This window comes from Urocitellus parryii, chromosome 9, assembly GCF_045843805.1.
Source record: "Urocitellus parryii isolate mUroPar1 chromosome 9, mUroPar1.hap1, whole genome shotgun sequence".
In the NCBI taxonomy this organism is placed as follows: domain Eukaryota; kingdom Metazoa; phylum Chordata; class Mammalia; order Rodentia; family Sciuridae; genus Urocitellus; species Urocitellus parryii.
In genome coordinates, this window is record NC_135539.1 from 48,624,543 (window position 1) to 48,644,156 (window position 19,614).

The 19,614-nt window shown below is 37.2% G+C and overlaps 1 protein-coding gene across 5 annotated transcripts in view; it reads right to left on the bottom strand.

The window, feature by feature from the left end:
• The window catches only part of Mpp7 (MAGUK p55 scaffold protein 7), a 259,878-nt gene that overhangs the window by 88,418 nt on the left and 151,846 nt on the right, over positions 1–19,614 (bottom strand). For all 5 annotated transcript variants that reach the window (XM_026410607.2, XM_026410608.2, XM_026410606.2 and 2 more), the window contains one exon: positions 1,801–1,878. In XM_026410607.2, the coding sequence (XP_026266392.2) occupies positions 1,801–1,878 (78 nt within the window). The remainder of the gene's footprint in view (positions 1–1,800; positions 1,879–19,614) is intronic.

Below are 19,614 nucleotides of genomic sequence, written 5' to 3' on the forward strand. Positions count from 1 at the left end.
ACACTGTGTACCATAAATATATACAATTATCTTTTGCCAGTTACAAATAAAAACTTGAGACTTTCCTATCAAAATTTCTCAGTAAGGATCATATAATTTCTATAAGAAAAGCAAGACACAAATATAAAAAGATAAAGTTTATGCAACATATGGTTTATAATTCAAAGTATATAAAAGCATTTTATCTTAAAATACTGCATGAATTTTCCATTTGCCCCTACTGTTTCTTTTATGCTAAAAACAATAGTTCTTATCTTTGGAAATGGACTTTTTGTACAGAAAATAAAATCAGAGAAAGTTGACAAATAACATTACAAAAATTTTACTTTTTCAGGGTAACATTTTTATAGAATTTTTAACTTACAAAAAGATACAAAAGGCTCTTCATATTCCTTACTCACTTAATACATAATAATATATGTTTAACATTTAAGTATAATGTCATAGTGAATTAAAATACTGTATTGATCATATTTAATAGTAAGGCCTACTATTTTATTTTATTTTACTTTTTCCTGCAGTGCTAGGAATCAACTCTAGAGCCTCCCATATGTTAGGCAAGTGCTCTACCCCTGAGTTCTATCTCAATCTCATATTCTAATTTTTTTGAAAAAAAATTACTATGTACTATGCTTGGGGCTCAATTACATAAATCTCTACACAATTTTTTCCTAAAACCCTCGGCAGTAGATGTTTGAAAACTGGTTTTAAAGCCTTTTTCAAATGTTAGCTGAAGCTTAATTATGTAACTATATACACACTTTTATTCACCTTTGTTTCAAAAGTTTTAGTTTTACAATGCAGAAGTAAGCTTCCTCATTAACATATGTATTGAAACATATGTCTGGAGATAAAAATAGAATGGAAAATATTTGAGGACTAAACCAATACATATAACTGGATTGTTATTACATATGTTTTAATTTCTAAATTAGGATACAAAACATCAAAGAAAATCAACTTCTGAAGACGGTTGATTCTTTTTTTCTTACCATATTATGGTCCTGGCATTTTACTAAACTGAATTACAGTTTGCCTTATGGTGATACAGGAAAAAATTTAAGAGCAACAAATAAGTTACAGGATATCACTACCACACACTAAACACATTTCTCGTCTAGCTGAGTGTCCTTTATAGTTTATCCAGGTGTGCTCTCAATTCATCCGAATCCGAAAGTTAACAGTAGGAATCAGCAAGTTAGGTTCCCCTCCCCCAGGCTTAAAATAAAATTATAGCTACAGGAAATTAACTACTCCATCAATGCCAACTGCTTCTAAAATTTATTTTTTGGTTATGAAGGTAATTTGGAAAGGTCCAATATCCATAAATCATCACTGTGCTTTATAATCCATTTTAAAAACAATTCTGTCTTTTTATGTATTTCATATGCCTCATTCCTATCCTAGTACCTGTCATTTTTTTAGTACTGTCAGCAATATAACTATCTCATTTGTCTTTATTTCTCTAAAGCTTTCCCCTTGTCTGTGACTTTCTCAGAATACCAATGCCTGACAGCTTCTTTCTCTCCATAAAGTTTTCTTGAAGCCTAAAATTTCTATTACGTCGTTACCAAGGCAGAACACAGGGGTAGGTGCATGCACAATTTTTAAAACAGGAAAGTGAATGAAAATCAACATAATATCAGCATAAGCTCAGTGATGACAGGGCTTTTGGAAACATTTGCAACTTCTTCTGGTTTTCACTCGTAGGATCACACACATCTGTCTGCACTAGGATGAGTTCCACCTCTACCAGGCCTGCGGCAGACACGTCCTGTGAGCTCAGAAAGGCACACTTACGTCATTGGCCAAGGCTGCCGCAGAATGTAGAATGGGCACCGGGCTCTGCTTCTCATAGTAGTGAAGTTTTTCATGAATCTGGAAGAAAATCAAACAAATGTGAGCTTACCTGCTAGCAAACAATCATAGATATTTAAATATTTTTATAACTGTAAATAGAATTGGATTCCTTGGACTTTTTCTACAGCCATGTGTTAAAATAAACCTATAGGTGGCACATATGTATATAAAATTCATCTATTACTATGATCCAATATTTACTATTTGGAGTGAAATAGAAAAGCATTGTCATTAAATAGGACAGACCCACATAGAAACTAAACCTTAGCTTTTCCTCCTGAATAAACATGTCACGTTTCTAGAGCTCTATAATTTCTAAAATATATAGCTTGGATACCTCACATATTATTTGTAGTTTATTTTTCTTAAAACATAAGTAAAACAAAGCAATAAGTAGCAGTGACACTATGACAGGTTGGCACATGGGAGCCACCAAGAAGCAGCAATTGGTGTGGTGCATACCTGGATATCAAGTCCAGAAACACCTTACCAAGCACTCTGTTCCTGTTACCTATTGCTCATTTATTTTTGAAACTCCCTAACATTTACCCCAAATTCAGATTTCAATGAAACAAAGAGATTCCTCATAACTAGAGACATTTCTCACAACTAGTTAGTTTAAATAACCTTCTCCATATTACAAAACATGTAACTTATGTTAATTAAAAGGAATTTAGCCCTTCATTTCCTATCATTGTGACCCAAGAAAGATTTTAATGCTACATGAGGCAAACTGAGTTCCTTAAGAAAATCTCATACTAGAAAGTGAGAAGTAAATGATGCTTCGATAAAGGTGTCCTGTTGGTACTTAAGTTTAATCTATTTCAGCTCTTACATAGGTGTACTTCATATTTTTTACTTGAAAACTCACTTTAGCAGCTTCTATATGTAGTTAAAGAAAACTGTCCCACAATATATGAAAACCAGTTGCCCCTCACAATTTCCTGTCTTTAATAGGTATCAAATAATATACTCTTTAATTATACTCGAAGCTAACCAAACTCCCCTGTAAAAGTCTGGAAGACAGATTTTATTTTGATTAGCCAGAGGCTATTACTAAGAGAGGATTCTATTACGTTTTTGGCAACCTGGTATATAATGTAAAGCATCCGGGAAAGAACTGTGACAGTTATGATATTACCAGAATGATCAGGACAACATTTTTACTTAATATCTTGGAGCCTTCAAACATTTATCACATTGGGGTAATAAACAAATTTTAAAGAACGCAAACCATAAAAAGAATAAAATCTGATTTAAGAAACTATGAAAGTATAGTTTGAAACAAAAAACAGCCAAACTAAAATCTAAGCTAAATTTGGTTAAATAATTGTCAAGAATTAGGTCACCTCGACATATACGATCATGGAACACTGAACTTAGCCTACTATAAAACTCATCCAGCTTTACTGCAATTACTTGTTTAAATATCTTCTTCCCTGATATAATAAATATAGAAGCGTATACTTATTGGTCACTTACCATGTGCCATATTACCTATGTAACAGTTGTTAGCAATACTAACAATATAGTCTTTAATGAGTTTATATCTTCATTCCTTAACCATCATATGAAGAGGAAGATAGTAAGATTGTCTCACTTTACAGATAAACAGAGTTAAATAACTCGCTACACTCTCACAGACAGTAAAAGCTAGAACTGGACTCTCAAGATCCAGCCATCTGGCTCCCTGTCAGAGTTCTTAATCACCCACTTTCCTGCCTCTCAGACTAACATGTCGAGAGCCTGTGTTCCTCACTGGCTGCTTTCAGTGCTGAGTGAACGTGACCTGTACACAGGGCATGGAAAGGACTCAGGAGAGAGATGGCAAGGAATAGTGAAGGTCCCCAACAACTAAAAGGATCATGCTGGCTCCTCTCCATCCTTCTCCCTTATCTCTTCTTTCTGATGGTTCCCACTTTTCCTGGATTAATACTGTAATTATACCTTAAAATTATATTCCCAAAAGAAACTGACTCTGTTTCTTTTGAGTGTCTTATAAAAACAAACAGTTCCTCCTCCATCATCTTCTGGGTAAGCACCAAGTAAGATAATAGCCCACACCCTCACGTCCCCATCCCTGGACTTTGTACTATTATCAAGAATTTTCTAAATGTTCTTTGAGAATTGCAAAATGCTGGCAATCCCAGGTTGATACATGTTTTATTTCACTAGTCTTAAAATATTAAAAATTAAGTTGGGAGGAAAGTTAAAAAAAGTATATACTCATGAATAATTTTGAGCTATTCCTTGTTTCGAAAAATTAGTATTAGTATTTATAATATCCAGGGAAAAATCATTTTAAAATTCTAATAAGATAAATAAAACAAACAGGTATCACCTATAGATACCATTCAAGGCTGGCCAACAAAACTTGTTGTGAGGCTGAAATGCTCTATAGCTACTTGTGCAACTTGGGTAGCTACGAACCACATGGCTATTGATCACTTGAACTGGGACTAGTGTACTTGGGAAACTGAATTTTTAATTTTATGTCATTTGGATTAATTAAAATTGAAATATTCACATGTGGCTACTAGCTTTCCTGTTGGAGAACATAGCCTAGCTTTACATTACACTCTCTATAATTTTCCTTTATAGTCCAGAAAAATTCACTAATATAGCTTGGCAAATTGCCCTGAGTAGGAACATTTTAAAATCCAGTAGACAGATGTATAACCAAAGAGGCAGCTTAATTATCAACATCTATTATTAAATGGAAGGCAAAAATCTCATTTATTTTTGACTATATATTCCCCACAGCAGATCCAACCATGTAATGATAACAGTGTGCTTCACTTTTCTCCCATGAGCATGAGGAATAAGGGAAGGAATTCAGGAAGGAAAGGAGTTAGGGAAAAAGATGTCTGGAGAGAAGACAGAAAGACATACCTACTCCACAGAAAGCTCCTAAAATAATGACATGCTGAAATATTTAAAATATACTATTAAGAAGACATTTCAAAATCTACATATATTATTACGCTGTATTAAACAGTGCATATGTTTTCTATATATGAATTTGTTTTCTATAGTTACAGTGGAGTTAGAAAAAGTCAGTTAAAATGAAAATCATTTCTATGTGGAACCAGTTCTTATAAGAAAATTATAGTTACCTTCATTTATATATCTACTAAAAATTTTATTTTTAGTAAGGGAATTTGGTGTCAGTGATCTAATTTTAGTTATACACAACTTTCTTAAATGAAGCTCTCATAGTCAGAGTATGAATAGGACTTAGAAACTACTCCCAACACAGTCATTTGTACTAAACCTCTCAACGATGTGTAGAGGTATTTACACGGAAAAACTCCACCATGTTTTTTTAAATTATTTTATGTTAAATAAATCAAAGCTATAATCCTTTTCCCAGTTTCTAAGTATAAAAAGCAGTGCAAATAACTGCTTAGTAGTTTGAATGTCTATTATGTTAATCAATAGTAACCAATCTGGAATTAATACTTGTATGAACACTTATACACCATCTACTTTATTTAAAAAATGGAAGTGGATATGAGGGGAATTCTTATTTTTTCTTTGTTTAATAAAGAATTTAATAATTCTTTATTAAATAAAGAAAACCCACAAGACGCAATAACAGCCAAGAGAGCTGGAATTCACATACTATATTGTGTAAAAATAATTTTTTTTTTACATGTAATGGCTGGACTCTTTTTAAAAAATAATAATTTAATCTTTCTCCAAAAGAAAAATATTGGAAGTCAAAAGAAAAATGGGACAATAAAGAGGAAATTTAAACCTAAAAAAAAAAACAAAACAAAGAGGACAGAATGAACAATACAAATGAAACATATTCCTTTCCAATTCGATATGCTTAACCTCTCTCTTGTAGTTAATTTTCATATGGCTAATAACTACCAAAAAAGTAGTAAAATTCATATCCTGGTTTTGCTTCTGTCTTTAATGATAAATTTTGACTTCATATTGCTGTAGATCTGTACTTATCATGTGAAATCAGTATTCATGCATTCTAAATTTATCAACAAGTTTTTAGTAGCTCAACTCTGTGGCACATGCCTGTAATCCCAGTAACTTGGGAGGTTGAAGCAAGAGGATCACAAGTTTGGGGCCAATATATGTGACACATTGTACACATATATTGAATTATGACACCGTAACACATAAATTGTGCATTTCCAATAAAAAATAAATTTTTAAAAACTTCCATTGTATCTACCATTACATTTGTTTGCACTATTTGCCAATTGTTTATCGCATCTTAAATATATTGGCCCTGGGCAAACAGAAGTTATTTTAAAGTAGCCAAATATATGTAGATTTTTCTTCATGGATGTCCATTTTTTTTGTTTCTTTTGCTGTACTTGGAATTGAACCCAGGGACACTCTACTACTGAGCTCCCACATCCCATTTTGGTGAAGGAGGGGACAGGGCCTCACTAAATTGCCGATACTGGCCTCAAACTTGTGATCCTCTTCCTCAGCCTCCTGAGTAGGTGAAATTATAGGCACGAACAAATGCACCAGATTAGATTTCATTTCTTACAAGAACATTCTCAATCCTAATATAAGAGGGTGTCCTGTGATTTCTTCAAAGTATTATAGTTATACTGTGTATACTGAACTTGCATCCATGAGAGGTTCTAACTTTATAGCACCATTTAATCTTCTCCACTTATTATTTAAAACTCCCACATAGACAGGCCCAGCGGCCCGCCAGCATGGTAGACACATGACCCCAATAGGAGGAGGGGAAGAGCTGCCGCCCGCACCTGCAAGGTAGGCAGACCTGCGACCGACCGGCAGAACAGGCCCAGCGGCCTGCCAGCGTGGTAGACACATCACCCCAATTGGAGGAAGGGCCCAGGTGCCGCCCGCAAGGTAGGCAGACCACGCGACCCGGAGAAGGGGCCCAGCGGCCTATCGGCCTAGTTGATAGATCACCCCAATTGGAGGAGGGGCACAGCGGCCACCTGCGCCTGCAAGGTAGGCAGTCCTGCAACCTGGAGAACAGGCCCAGTGGCCCGCCAGTGTGGTAGACAGATCACCTCTATTGGAGGAGGGGCACAGCCATTGCCCGCAAGGTAAGCAGACCACGCGACCCAGAGAAGGGGCCCAGAGGCCCGCCGGCGTGATAGACAGATCACCCCAATTGGAGGAGGAGCACAGCCGCTGCCTGCGCCTGCAAGGGAGACTTTGCAACTATACAAGAGCAAAATAAATATATACGGGGAAAATTCAATAACACAACAGATTCACCAAGCAAAAAGAAACGCGAGCAGTATGAAACGACAAGGAAAGAAAGTACCACAAGCAAAGCAGGTCAACTCAACTTTAGAAGAGGTAATATCTGCAGCAGATGGATGTCAGATAAATATTTCAGGATATACATGCTTCAGATGATCTGGAGTCTCAAGGAAGACATTAGACAGCAAAATCAGACAATGAAAGATCACTTCAACAATGAATTACATAAACAAATCCAAGAAGCAAAAGATCAACTATACAGGGAGATAGAGGTTATAAAAAACAAACAAACAGAAATCCTAGAAATGCAGGAAGCAATAAACCAAATTAAAAACTCAAATGAGAATACTACCAGCAGAATAGAACACTTAGAAGATAGAACATCACACAATGAAGACAAAGTATTTCAACTTCAAAAGAACATAGACAGCTCAGCAAGTCTACTAAGAAACCATGAGCAGAACATTCAAGAACTATGGGATAATATCAAAACACCAAACTTAAGAGTCATTGGGATACAGGAAGGCACAGAGCTCCAAACCAAAGGATTAAGCAATCTATTCAGTGAAATAATACAAGAAAACTTCCCACACTTGAAGAATGAGACAGAATCCCAAATCCTAGAAGCCTACAGGACGCCGAATGTGCAAAATCATAAGAGATCCACACCTAGACACATTATAATGAAGATGTCCAACATACAGAATAAGGAGAGAATTTTAAAAGCTACAAAAGAAAGGAAGCAGATTACATTTAGGGGTAAACCAATCAGGATAACAGCTGATCTCTCAACACAGACTCTGAAAGCTAGAAGATCCTGGAACAACATATTTCAAACGCTGAAAGAAAATGGGTTCCAACCAAGAATTGTGTATCCAGCAAAATTAAGCTTCAGGATGGAAGATGAAATTAAAACCTTCCACGATAAACAAAAGCTAAAAGAATTTGCAGCTACAAAACCATCTCTTCAAAACATCCTCGACAAAACATTACAGGAAGAGGAAATGGAAAATAACAATGAAAACCAACAGTGGGAGGTAGTACAGTAAAGGGAAAAAATAAACCATATTAAGTAACATAAATAAACAAATATGGGTGGAAGAACAATCCATATCTCAATAATAACCCTAAATGTTAATGGCTTAAACTCACCAATTAAGAGACACAGGCTAGTAGAATGGATAAAAAAAAAAAAGATCCAACAATGTGCTGCCTACAGGAGACACATTTGATAGGAAAAGACATACATAGACTGAAGGTGAAAGGTTGGGAAAAATCATATCACTCATATGGACTTCGGAAACAAGCAGGAGTGTCCATACTCATATCAAGTAAAATAGATTTCAAGCCAAAGTTAATCAAAAGGGATAAAGAGGGACACTACATACTGCTCAAGGGAACCATACACCAACAAGACATAACAATCATAAATATATATGCCCCAAACAATGGTGCAGCTATGTTCATCAAACAAACTCTTCTCAAGTTCAAGAGTCTAATAGACCACCATACAATAATTGTGGGAGACTTCAACACACCTCTTTCACCAACGGACAGATCTTCCAAACAAAAGTTGAATAAAGAAACTATAGAGGATCCCAACAGCCTGCAGCAGGGCCTCGGAGATCCAGGCCAACTGATTCGCGCGGCCTGCCCTGAGGCTACAGAAGGCGTGGCACCTCAGTGAAGCCATTAATTAGCAAGCAGGGAGGATAGGGACTGCCATTAGGTGGAATCTCGCCAGCCAAGCCCACACGGACCCTTGGGCCGAGCACAGGATCTCAGAAGGGGAAGGAAGCGGTTCAGTCCCATCCCCCACAGCGGACACTCCACCGAGGCAGTCAGTGGCCACCAGCCGGGAAAGCTGAAGGATACACCGCCACTCTCCTTCAGAGTGCAACATCAAAACAGGTCGGTGTCATTCTGATCACCCCCCAGACAGCGGGAATTCGCATAAAATCTCTCCTAGGCTTGCCGGGAGAGGGAGTATCAAGCTGAGCCTCCATAAAGACTAGGGGGAAGCTAGAGACACCTGACCTCCAACCCCTCCTCCCAGTAGCAGCCAAAACGAAACCTGGCTAGCCAGCGCTGGGGGAGGGGCAAGCAGAAAAAATCAAAGTGATAGAGTGCCAGGGATCCCAACAGCCTGCAGCAGGGCCCCGGAGATCCAGGCCAACTGATTCGCGCGGCCTGCCCTGAGGCCACAGAAGGCGTGGCGCCTCAGTGAAGCCATTAATTAGCAAGCAGGGAGGTTAGGGACTGCCATTAGGTGGAATCTCGCCAGCCAAGCCCACACGGACCCTTGGGCCGAGCACGGGATCTCAGAAGGGGAAGGAAGCGGTTCAGTCCCATCCCCCACAGTGGACACTCCACCGAGGCAGTCAGCGGCCACCAGCCGGGAAAGCTAAAGGATACACTGCCACTCTCCAACAGCTTGCAACATCAAAACAGCCAGCAGCAGGACCCCGGAGATCCAGGCCAACTGATTCGCGCGGCCTGCCCTGAGGCTACAGAAGGCGTGGCGCCTCAGAGAAGCCATTAATTAGCAAGCAGGGAGGTTAGGGACTGCCATTAGGTGCAATTCCGCCAGCCAAGCCCACCGCCCACGCCCGGAACAGGCCCAGCGACCTGCCAGCATGGTAGTCACGACACTCCAATTGGAATAGGGACAGAGCAGAGCCGCCTTCCACTCCCGGAACAGGCCCAGAGAGCCGCCAGCGTGGTAGACACGTCACCCCAAATGGAGTAGGGGCACAGCCGCCGCCCGCATCTGCAAGGGAGACTTTTCAAGTATACAAGAGCAACATAAATAAATAGGGGGTAAATTTCAATAATACAACAGTTGCACCAAGCAGAAAGAAACGCGAGCAGTATGAAAAGACAAGGAAAGAAAGGACCACAAACAATGCAGATCAACTCAACTTTAGAAGAGGTAATAGCTCCTACAGATGGAATATCAGATAAAGAGTTCAGGATATATATGCTTCAGATGATCTGGAGTCTCAAGGAAGACATGAGACAGCAAAATCAGACAATGAAAGATCACATTGACAAACAAATCCAGGAAGTAAAAGATCAATTTCACAGGGAGATAGAGGTAATAAAAAACAAACAAATAGAAATTCTAGAAATGCAGGAAACAATAAACCAACTTAAAAACTCAATTGAGAATACTACCAGCAGAGTAGATCACTTAGAAGAGAGAACATCAGACAATGAAGACAAAGTATTTCAACTGGAAAAGAACATAGACAGCTCAGCAAGGCTGCTAAGAAACCATGAGCAGAACATCCAAGAATTATGGGACAATATCAAAAGACCAAATTTAAGAGGCATTGGGATACAGGAAGGCACAGAGCTCCATTCCAAAGGAATAAACAGCCTATTCAGTGAAATAATACGAGAAAACTTCCCAAAATTGAAGAATGAGACAGAATCCCAAATCCTAGAAGCCTACAGGACGCCGAATGTGCAAAATCATAAGAGATCCACACCTAGACACATTATAATGAAGATGTCCAACATACAGAATAAGGAGAGAATTTTAAAAGCTGCAAGAGAAAGAAAGCAGATTACATTTAGGGGTAAACCAATCAGGATAACAGCTGATCTCTCAACACAGACTCTGAAAGCTAGAAGATCCTGGAATAACATATTTCAAACACTGAAAGACAATGGGCTCCAACCAAGAATCATGTATCCGGCGAAATTAAGCTTCAGGTTAGAAGATGAAATTAAAACCTTCCACAATAAACAAAAGTTAAAAGAATTCGCAGCTAGAAAACCATCTCTTCAAAAAATCCTTGGCAAAACATTACAGGAAGAGGAAATGGAAAATAACATTGAAAACCAACAATGGGAGGTAGGACAGTAAAGGGGGGAAAGTAGTCAAAGAGGATAACAAATAAGGTTTAGTAACATCAATAAACAAATATGGATAGAAGAACAAACCATATCTCAATAATAACCCTAAATGTTAATGGCTTAAACTCACCAATTAAGAGACACAGGCTAGTAGAATGGATCAAAAAACAAGACCCAACAATATGCTGTCTACAGGAGACGCATTTGATAGAAAAAGATATACATAGACTGAAGGTGAAAGGTTGGGAAAAATCATATCACTCATATGGACCGCGGAAACAAGCAGGAGTGTCCATACTCATATCTAATAAAATAGATTTCAAGCCAAAGCTAATCAAAAGGGATATAGAACGACACTTCATACTGCTCAAGGGAACCATACACCAACAAGACATAACAATCATAAATATATATGCCCCAAATAATGGTGCAGCTGTGTTCATCAAGCAAACTCTTCTCAAGTTCAAGAGTCTAATAGACCAACATACAATAATCATGGGAGACTTCAACACACCTCTCTCACCACTGGACAGATCTTCCTAACAAAAGTTAAATAAGGAAACTATAGAACTCAATAACACAATTAACAACCTAGACTTAATTGACATATATAGACTATACCACCCAACATCAAGTAGCTACACTTTTTTCTCAGCAGCACATGGAACCTTCTCAAAAATAGACCATATACTATGTCACAGGGCAACTCTTAGACAATACAAAGGGGTAGAGATAATACCATGCATCTTATCTGATCATAATGGAATGAAACTGAAAATCAATGATAAAAGAAGGAAGGAAAAATCAAGCATCACCTGGAGAATGAACAATAGGTTGCTGAGTGATCAATGGGTTTTAGAAGACATCAAGGAGGAAATTAAAAAATTCCTAGAGTTAAATGAAAACACACACACAACATATCGGAATCTATGGGACACATTGAAAGCAGTTCTAAGAGGAAAATTCATTGCTTGGAGTTCATTCCTCAAAAAAAGAAAAAACCAACAAATAAATGATCTCATACTTCATCTCAAATTCCTAGAAAAAGAAGAGCAAAACAACAGCAAAAGAAGTAGAAGGCAAGAAATAATTAAAATCAGAGCTGAAATTAATGAAATTGAAACAAAAGAAACAATTGAAAAAATTGACAAAACTAAAAGCTGGTTCTTTGAAAAAATAAATAAAATTGACAGACCCTTAGCCATGCTAACGAAGAGAAGAAGAGAGAGAACCCAAATTACTAGCATACAGGATGAAAAAGGCAATATCACAACAGACACTTCAGAAATACAGAAGATAATCAGAAATTACTTTGAATCCTTATACTCCAATAAAATAGAAGATAGTGAAGGCATAGATAAATTCCTTGAGTCCTATGATCTGCCCAGATTGAGTCAGGAGGATATAGACAACCTAAACAGACCAATAACAATAGAGGAAATAGAAGAAACCATCAAAAGACTACCAACTAAGAAAAGCCCAGGACCGGATGGGTATACAGCAGAGTTTTACAAAACCTTTAAAGAGGAAATAACACCAATACTTTTCAAGCTATTTCAGGAAATAGAAAAAGAGGGAGAACTTCCAAATTCATTCTACGAGGCCAACATCACCCTGATTCCGAAACCAGACAAAGACACTTCAAAGAAGGAAAACTACAGACCAATATCTCTAATGAACCTTGACGCAAAAATCCTCAATAAAATTCTGGCGAATCGGATTCAAATACATATCAAAAAAATTATACATCATGATCAAGTAGGATTCATCCCTGGGATGCAAGGCTGGTTCAATATACGGAAATCAATAAATGTTATTCACCACATCAATAGACTTAAAAATAAGAACCATATGATCATCTCAATAGATGCAGAAAAAGCATTCGACAAAGTACAGCATCCCTTTATGTTCAAAACGCTAGAAAAATTAGGGATAACAGGATCATACCTCAACATTGTAAAAGCAATCTATGATAAGCCATAGGCCAGCATCATTCTGAATGGAGAAAAATTGAAGGCATTCCCTCTAAGATCTCGTACAAGACAGGGATGCCCTCTCTCACCACTTCTGTTCAACATAGTCCTCGAAACACTGGCCAGAGCAATTAGACAGACAAAACAAATTAAAGGCATAAAAATAGGAAAAGAAGAACTTAAATTATCACTATTTGCAGATGATATGATTCTATACCTAGCAGACCCAAAAGGGTCTACAAAGAAGCTATTAGAGCTAATAAATGAATTCAGCAAAGTGGCAGGATATAAGATCAACACGCATAAATCAAAGGCATTCCTGTATATCAGCAACAAATCCTCTGAAATGGAAATGAGGACAACTACTCCATTCACAATATCCCCCCAAAAAATAAAATACTTGGGAATCAACCTAACAAAAGAGGTGAAAGATTTATACAATGAAAATTACAGAACCCTAAAGAAAGACATAGAAGAAGACCTTAGAAGATGGAAAAATATACCCTGCTCATGGATAGGCAGAACTAACATCATCAAAATGGCGATATTACCAAAAGTTCTCTATAAGTTCAATGCAATGCCAATCAAAATCCCAACAGCATATCTTGTAGAAATAGATAAAAGAATTATGAAATTCATATGGAATAATAAAAGACCCAGAATAGCAAAAACAATACTAAGCAGGAAGTGTGAATCAGGCGGTATAGCGATACCAGACTTCAAACTATACTACAGAGCAATAGTAACAAAAACAGCATGGTACTGGTACCAAAACAGGCGGGTGGACCAATGGTACAGAATAGAGGACACAGTAACCAATCCACAAAACTACAACTTTCTTATATTTGATAAAGGGGCTAAAAGCATGCAATGGAGGAAGGATAGCATCTTCAACAAATGGTGCTGGGAAAACTGGAAATCCATTTGCACCAAAATGAATCTGAATCCCTATCTCTCGCCGTGCACAAAAGTTAACTCAAAATGGATCAAGGAGCTTGATATTAAATCAGAGACACGGCATCTGATAGAAGAAAAAGTTGGTTATGATCTACACGCTGTGGGATCGGGCTCCAAATTCCTCAATAGGACACCCATAGCGCTAGAGTTAACAAATAGAATCAACAAATGGGACTTACTCAAACTAAAAAGTTTTTTCTCAGCAAAAGAAACAATAAGAGAGATAAACAGGGAGCCTACATCCTGGGAACAAATCTTTACTCCACACACTTCAGATAGAGCCCTAATAACCAGAATATACAAAGAACTCAAAAAATTAGACAATAAGATAACAAATAACCCAATCAATAAATGGGCCAAGGACCTGAACAGACACTTCTCAGAGGAGGACATACAATCAATCAACAAGTACATGAAAAAATGCTCACCATCGCTAGCAGTCAGAGAAATGCAAATCAAAACTACCCTAAGATACCATCTCACTCCAGTAAGACTGGCAGCCATTAGGAAGTCAAACAACAATAAGTGCTGGAGAGGATGCGGGGGAAAAGGGCACTCTTGTTCATTGCTGGTGGGACTGCAAATTGGTGCAGCCAATTTGGAAAGCAGTATGGAGATTTCTCAGAAAGCTGGGAATGGAACCACCATTTGACCCAGCTATTCCCCTTCTCGGTCTATTCCCTAAAGCCCTTACAAGAGCATGCTACAGGGACACTGCTACATCGATGTTCATAGCAGCTCAATTCACGGTAGCAAGACTGTGGAACCAGCCTAGATGCCCTTCAATAGATGAATGGATAAAAAAAATGTGGCATTTATACACTATGGAGTACTATTCTGCATTAAAAAATGACAAAATCATAGAATTTGGAGGGAAATGGATGGCATTAGAGCAGATTATGCTAAGTGAAGCTAGTCAATCTTTAAAAAACAAATACCAAATGACTCCTTTGATATAAGGGGAGTAAACAAGGACAGGGTAGGGACGAAGAGCTTGAGAAGAATATTTATATTAAACGGGGATGAGAGGTGGGAGGAAAACTGAGTGAGAAGGGAAATTGCATGGAAATGGAAGGCGATCCTCAGGGTTATACAAAATGTCATATAAGAGGAAAGGAGGGGTAAGACAAGATAATACAAATGGAAGAAATGATTTACAGTAGAAGGGGTAGAGAGAGAAAAGGGGAGGGGAGGGGAGGGGAGGGGGGATAGTAGAGAATAGGACAGACAGCAGAATACATCAGACACTAGAAAGGCAATATGTCAATCAATGGAAGGGTAACTGATGTGATACAGCAATTTGTATACGGGGTAAAGGCGGGAGTTCATAATCCACTTGAATCAAACCGTGTAATATGATGTATTAAGAACTATGTAATATTATGAACGACCAATAAAAAAATATATATATAAAAAATAAAAAAATAAATAAAAAATAAAAAATAAAAAAAAGAAAGAAAAAGAAAAAGAAATAAAGGTATTGGGTCCAACTACAACTAAAAAAAATTCAAAAAATTAATAAAATAAAAAGAAAATTGCAAAAAAAAAAAGAAACTATAGAACTCAATAATACAATTAGTAACCTAAATTTAATTGACATATAAAGAATATTCTACCCAACATCAAGCAGTTACACTTTTTTCTCAACAGCACATAGATCCTTCTCAAAAATAGATCATGTATTATGTCACAGGGCAACTCTTAGACATTATAAAGGAGTACAGATAATACATGCATCTTATCTGATCATAATGGAATGAAACTGGAAATCAATGATAAAAGAAGGAAGGAAAAATCATGCATCACTTGGAGAATGAACAATAGGTTACTGAATGATCAATGGGTTATAGAAGACATCAAGGAGGAAATTAAAAAATTCTTAGAGATAAATGAAAACACAGATACAACATATCGGAATCTATGGGACACAATGAAAGCAGTTATAAGAGGAAAATTCATTGCTTGGAGTTCATTCCTTAAAAAAAGAGAAAACCAACAAATAAATGATTTCACACTTCATCTCAAAATCCTAGAAAAAGAATAGCAAAACAACAGCAAAAGAAGTAGAAGGCAAGAAATAATTAAACAAAAGAAAAACAAAAGAAACAATTGAAAAAATTGACAAAACTAAAAGTTGGTTCTTTGAAAAAATAAATAAGATCAACAGACCCTTAGCCATGCTAACGAAGAGGAGAGAGAACTCAAATTACTAGCATACGGGATGAAAAAGGCAATACCACAACAGACACTTCAGAAATACAGAAGATAATTAGAAATTATTTTGAATCCTTATACTCCAACAATAAAATAGATGTTAGTGAAGGCATCGATAAATTTCTTAAGTCATATGATCTGCCCAGATTGAGTCAGGAGGATATAGACAACCTAAACAGACGAATATCAATTGAGGAAATAGAAGAAGCCATCAAAAGACTACCAACTAAGAAAAGCCCAGGACCGGATGGGTATACAGCAGAGTTTTATAAAACCTTTAAAGAAGAACTGATACCAATACCTGTCAAGCTATTTCAGGAAATAGAAAAGGAGGGAGAACTTCCAAATTCATTCTACGAGGCCAATATCACCCTGATTCCTAAACCAGACAAAGACACTTCAAAGAAGGAAAACTACAGACCAATATCTCTAATGAACATAGATGCAAAAACCCTCAATAAAATTCTGGCAAATCGGATACAGAAACATATAAAAAAGATCATGCATCATGATCAAGTAGGATTCATCCCTGGGATGCAAGGCTGGTTCAATATACGGAAATCAATAAATGTTATTCACCACATCAATAGACTTAAAGATAAGAACCATATGATCATCTCGAAAGATGCAGAAAAAGCATTCAACAAAGTACAGCATCCCTTTATGTTCAAATCTCTAGAAAAACTAGGGATAACAGGAACATACCTCAATATTGTAAAAGCTATCTATGCTAAGCCTCAGGCTAGCATCATTTTGAATGGAGAAAAATTGAAGGCATTCCCTCTGAAATCTGAAACAAGACAGGGATGCCCTCTCTCACCACTTCTGTTCAACATATTTCTCGAAACACTGGCCAGAGCAATTAGACAGACGAAAGAAATTAAAGGCATTAAAATAGGAAAAGAAGAACTTAAATTATCACTATTTGCAGGTGACATGATTCTATACCTAGAAGACCCAAAAGGGTCTACAAAGAAACTACTAGAGCTAATAAATGAATTCAGCAAAGTGGCAGGATATAAAATCAACATGCATAAATCAAAGGCATTCCTGTATATCAGCAACAAATCTTCTGAAATGGAAATGAGGACAACCACTCCATTCACAATATCCTCAAAAAAAAAAAAAATACTTGGGAATCAACCTAACAAAAGAGGTGAAAGACTTATACAATGAAAACTACAGAACCCTAAAGAGAAATAGAAGAAGATCTTAGAAGATGCAAAAATATACCCTGTTCATGGATAGGCAGAACTAACATCATCAAAATGGCGATATTACCAAAACTTCTCTATAGGTTTAATGCAATGCCAATCAAAATCCCAACGGCATTTCTTGTGGAAATAGATAAGGCAATCATGAAATTCATATGTAAAAATAAAACACCCAGAATAGCAAAAGCAATTCTAAGCAGGAAGAGTGAATCAGGTGGTATAGCGATACCAGACTTCAAACTATACTACAGAGCAATAGTAACAAAAACAGTATGGTACTCGTACCAAAACAGGCGGATGGACCAACGGTACAAAATAGAGGACACAGAAACCAATCCACAAAATTACAACCATCTTATATTTGATAAAGGGGCTAAAAGCATGCAATGGAGGAAGGATAGCATCTTCAAAAAATGGTGCTGGGAAAACTGGAAATCCATATGCAACAAAATGAAACTGAATCCCTTTCTCTCGCTATGCACAAAAGTTAACTCAAAATGGATCAAGGAGCTTGATATCAAATCAGAGACACGGCATCTGATAAAAGAAAAAGTGGGCTACAATCTACATAGTGTGTTGTTGGGCTCCAAATTCCTCTATAGGACACCCATAGCGCAAGAGTTAACAACTAGAATCAACAAATAGGACTTACTCAAACTAAAAAGTTTTTTCTCAGCAAAAGAAACAATAAGAGAGGTAAATAGGGAGCCTACATCATGGGAACAAATCTTTACTCCTCACACTTCAGATAGAGCCCTAATATCCAGAGTATACAAAGAACTCAAAAAATTAGACAATAAGAAAACAAATAACCCAATCAACAAATGGGCCAAGGACCTGAACAGACACTTCTCAGAGGAGGACATACAATCAATCAACAAGTACATGAAAAAATGCTCACCATCTCTAGCAGTCAGAGAAATGCAAATCAAAACCACCCTAAGATACCATCTCACTCCAGTAAGATTGGCAGCCATTATGAAGTCAAACAACAACAAGTGCTGGCGAGGATGTGGGGAAAAGGGTACACTTCTACATTGCTGGTGGGACTTCAAATTGGTGCGGCCAATTTGGAAAGCAGTATGGAGATTTCTTGGAAAGCTGGGAATGGAACCACCATTTGACCCAGTTATTCCCCTTCTCGGTCTATTCCCTAAAGACCTAAAAAGAGCATACTACAGGGACACTGGTACATTGATGTTCATAGCAGCACAATTCACAATAGCAAGACTGTGGAACCAACCTAGATGCCTTTCAATAGACGAATGGATAAAAAAAAAAATGTGGCATTTATACACAATGGAGTATTACTCTGCATTAAAAAATGACAAAATCATGGAATTTGCAGGGAAATGGATGGCATTAGAGCAGATTATGCTAAGTGAAGCTAGCCAATCCCTGAAAAACAAATGTCTTCTTTGATATAAGGAGAGTAACTAAGAACAGAGTAGGGACGAAGAGCATGAGAAGAAGATTAACATTAAACAGGGACGAGAGGTGGGAGGGAAAGGGAGAGAGAAGGGAAACTGCATGGAAATGGAAGGAGACCCTCATGGTCATACAAAATTATATATAAGAGGAAGTGAGGGGAAAGGGAAAAAAAAACAAGGGGGAGAAATGAATTACAGTAGATGTGGTAGAGAGACAAGATGGGAGGGGAGGGGAGGAGAGGGGTTATAGTAGAGGATAGGAAAGGCAGCAGAATACCACAGACACTAGTATGGCAATATGTAAATCAGTGGATGTGTAATTGATGTGATTCTACAATCTGTATATGGGGTAAAAATGGGAGTTCATAATCCACTTGAATCAAAGTGTGAAATATAATATGTCAAGAACTATGTAATGTTTTGAACAACCAACAATAAAAATTTAAAAAAAAAAAAACTCCCACATAGCTGGGTACCTATAATACCAGCTACCTGGAGGCTGAGGCAGGAGGATCAGCCTGGGCAATATAGTGAGTGCCTGTTTCAAAAATTAAAATAAAACAAAATGAATAAAAATAAAAATTATATTAAAGATAAACTCCTACATACAAATGTATGTGGACTTTCCATGCTGTTCAATTCTTTGTCTTTCTCTGAATCAAAATCATTACTATATTTTTATGTACACTCTTAATATCTGGTAGGACAAGGCTTGTTAGGCATATATTCTCCCATGTGGCTTGTAGGATCGGTCTACCACCTACCCATTTGTCATGGAAAACTGAGTTGGTGTATCCTACCAAACCTTATTATCTCTACATTCTAGGAAATTTTCCTTAAATCTATCTTCCAAATCACTTTTTTTCTCTTAAACTG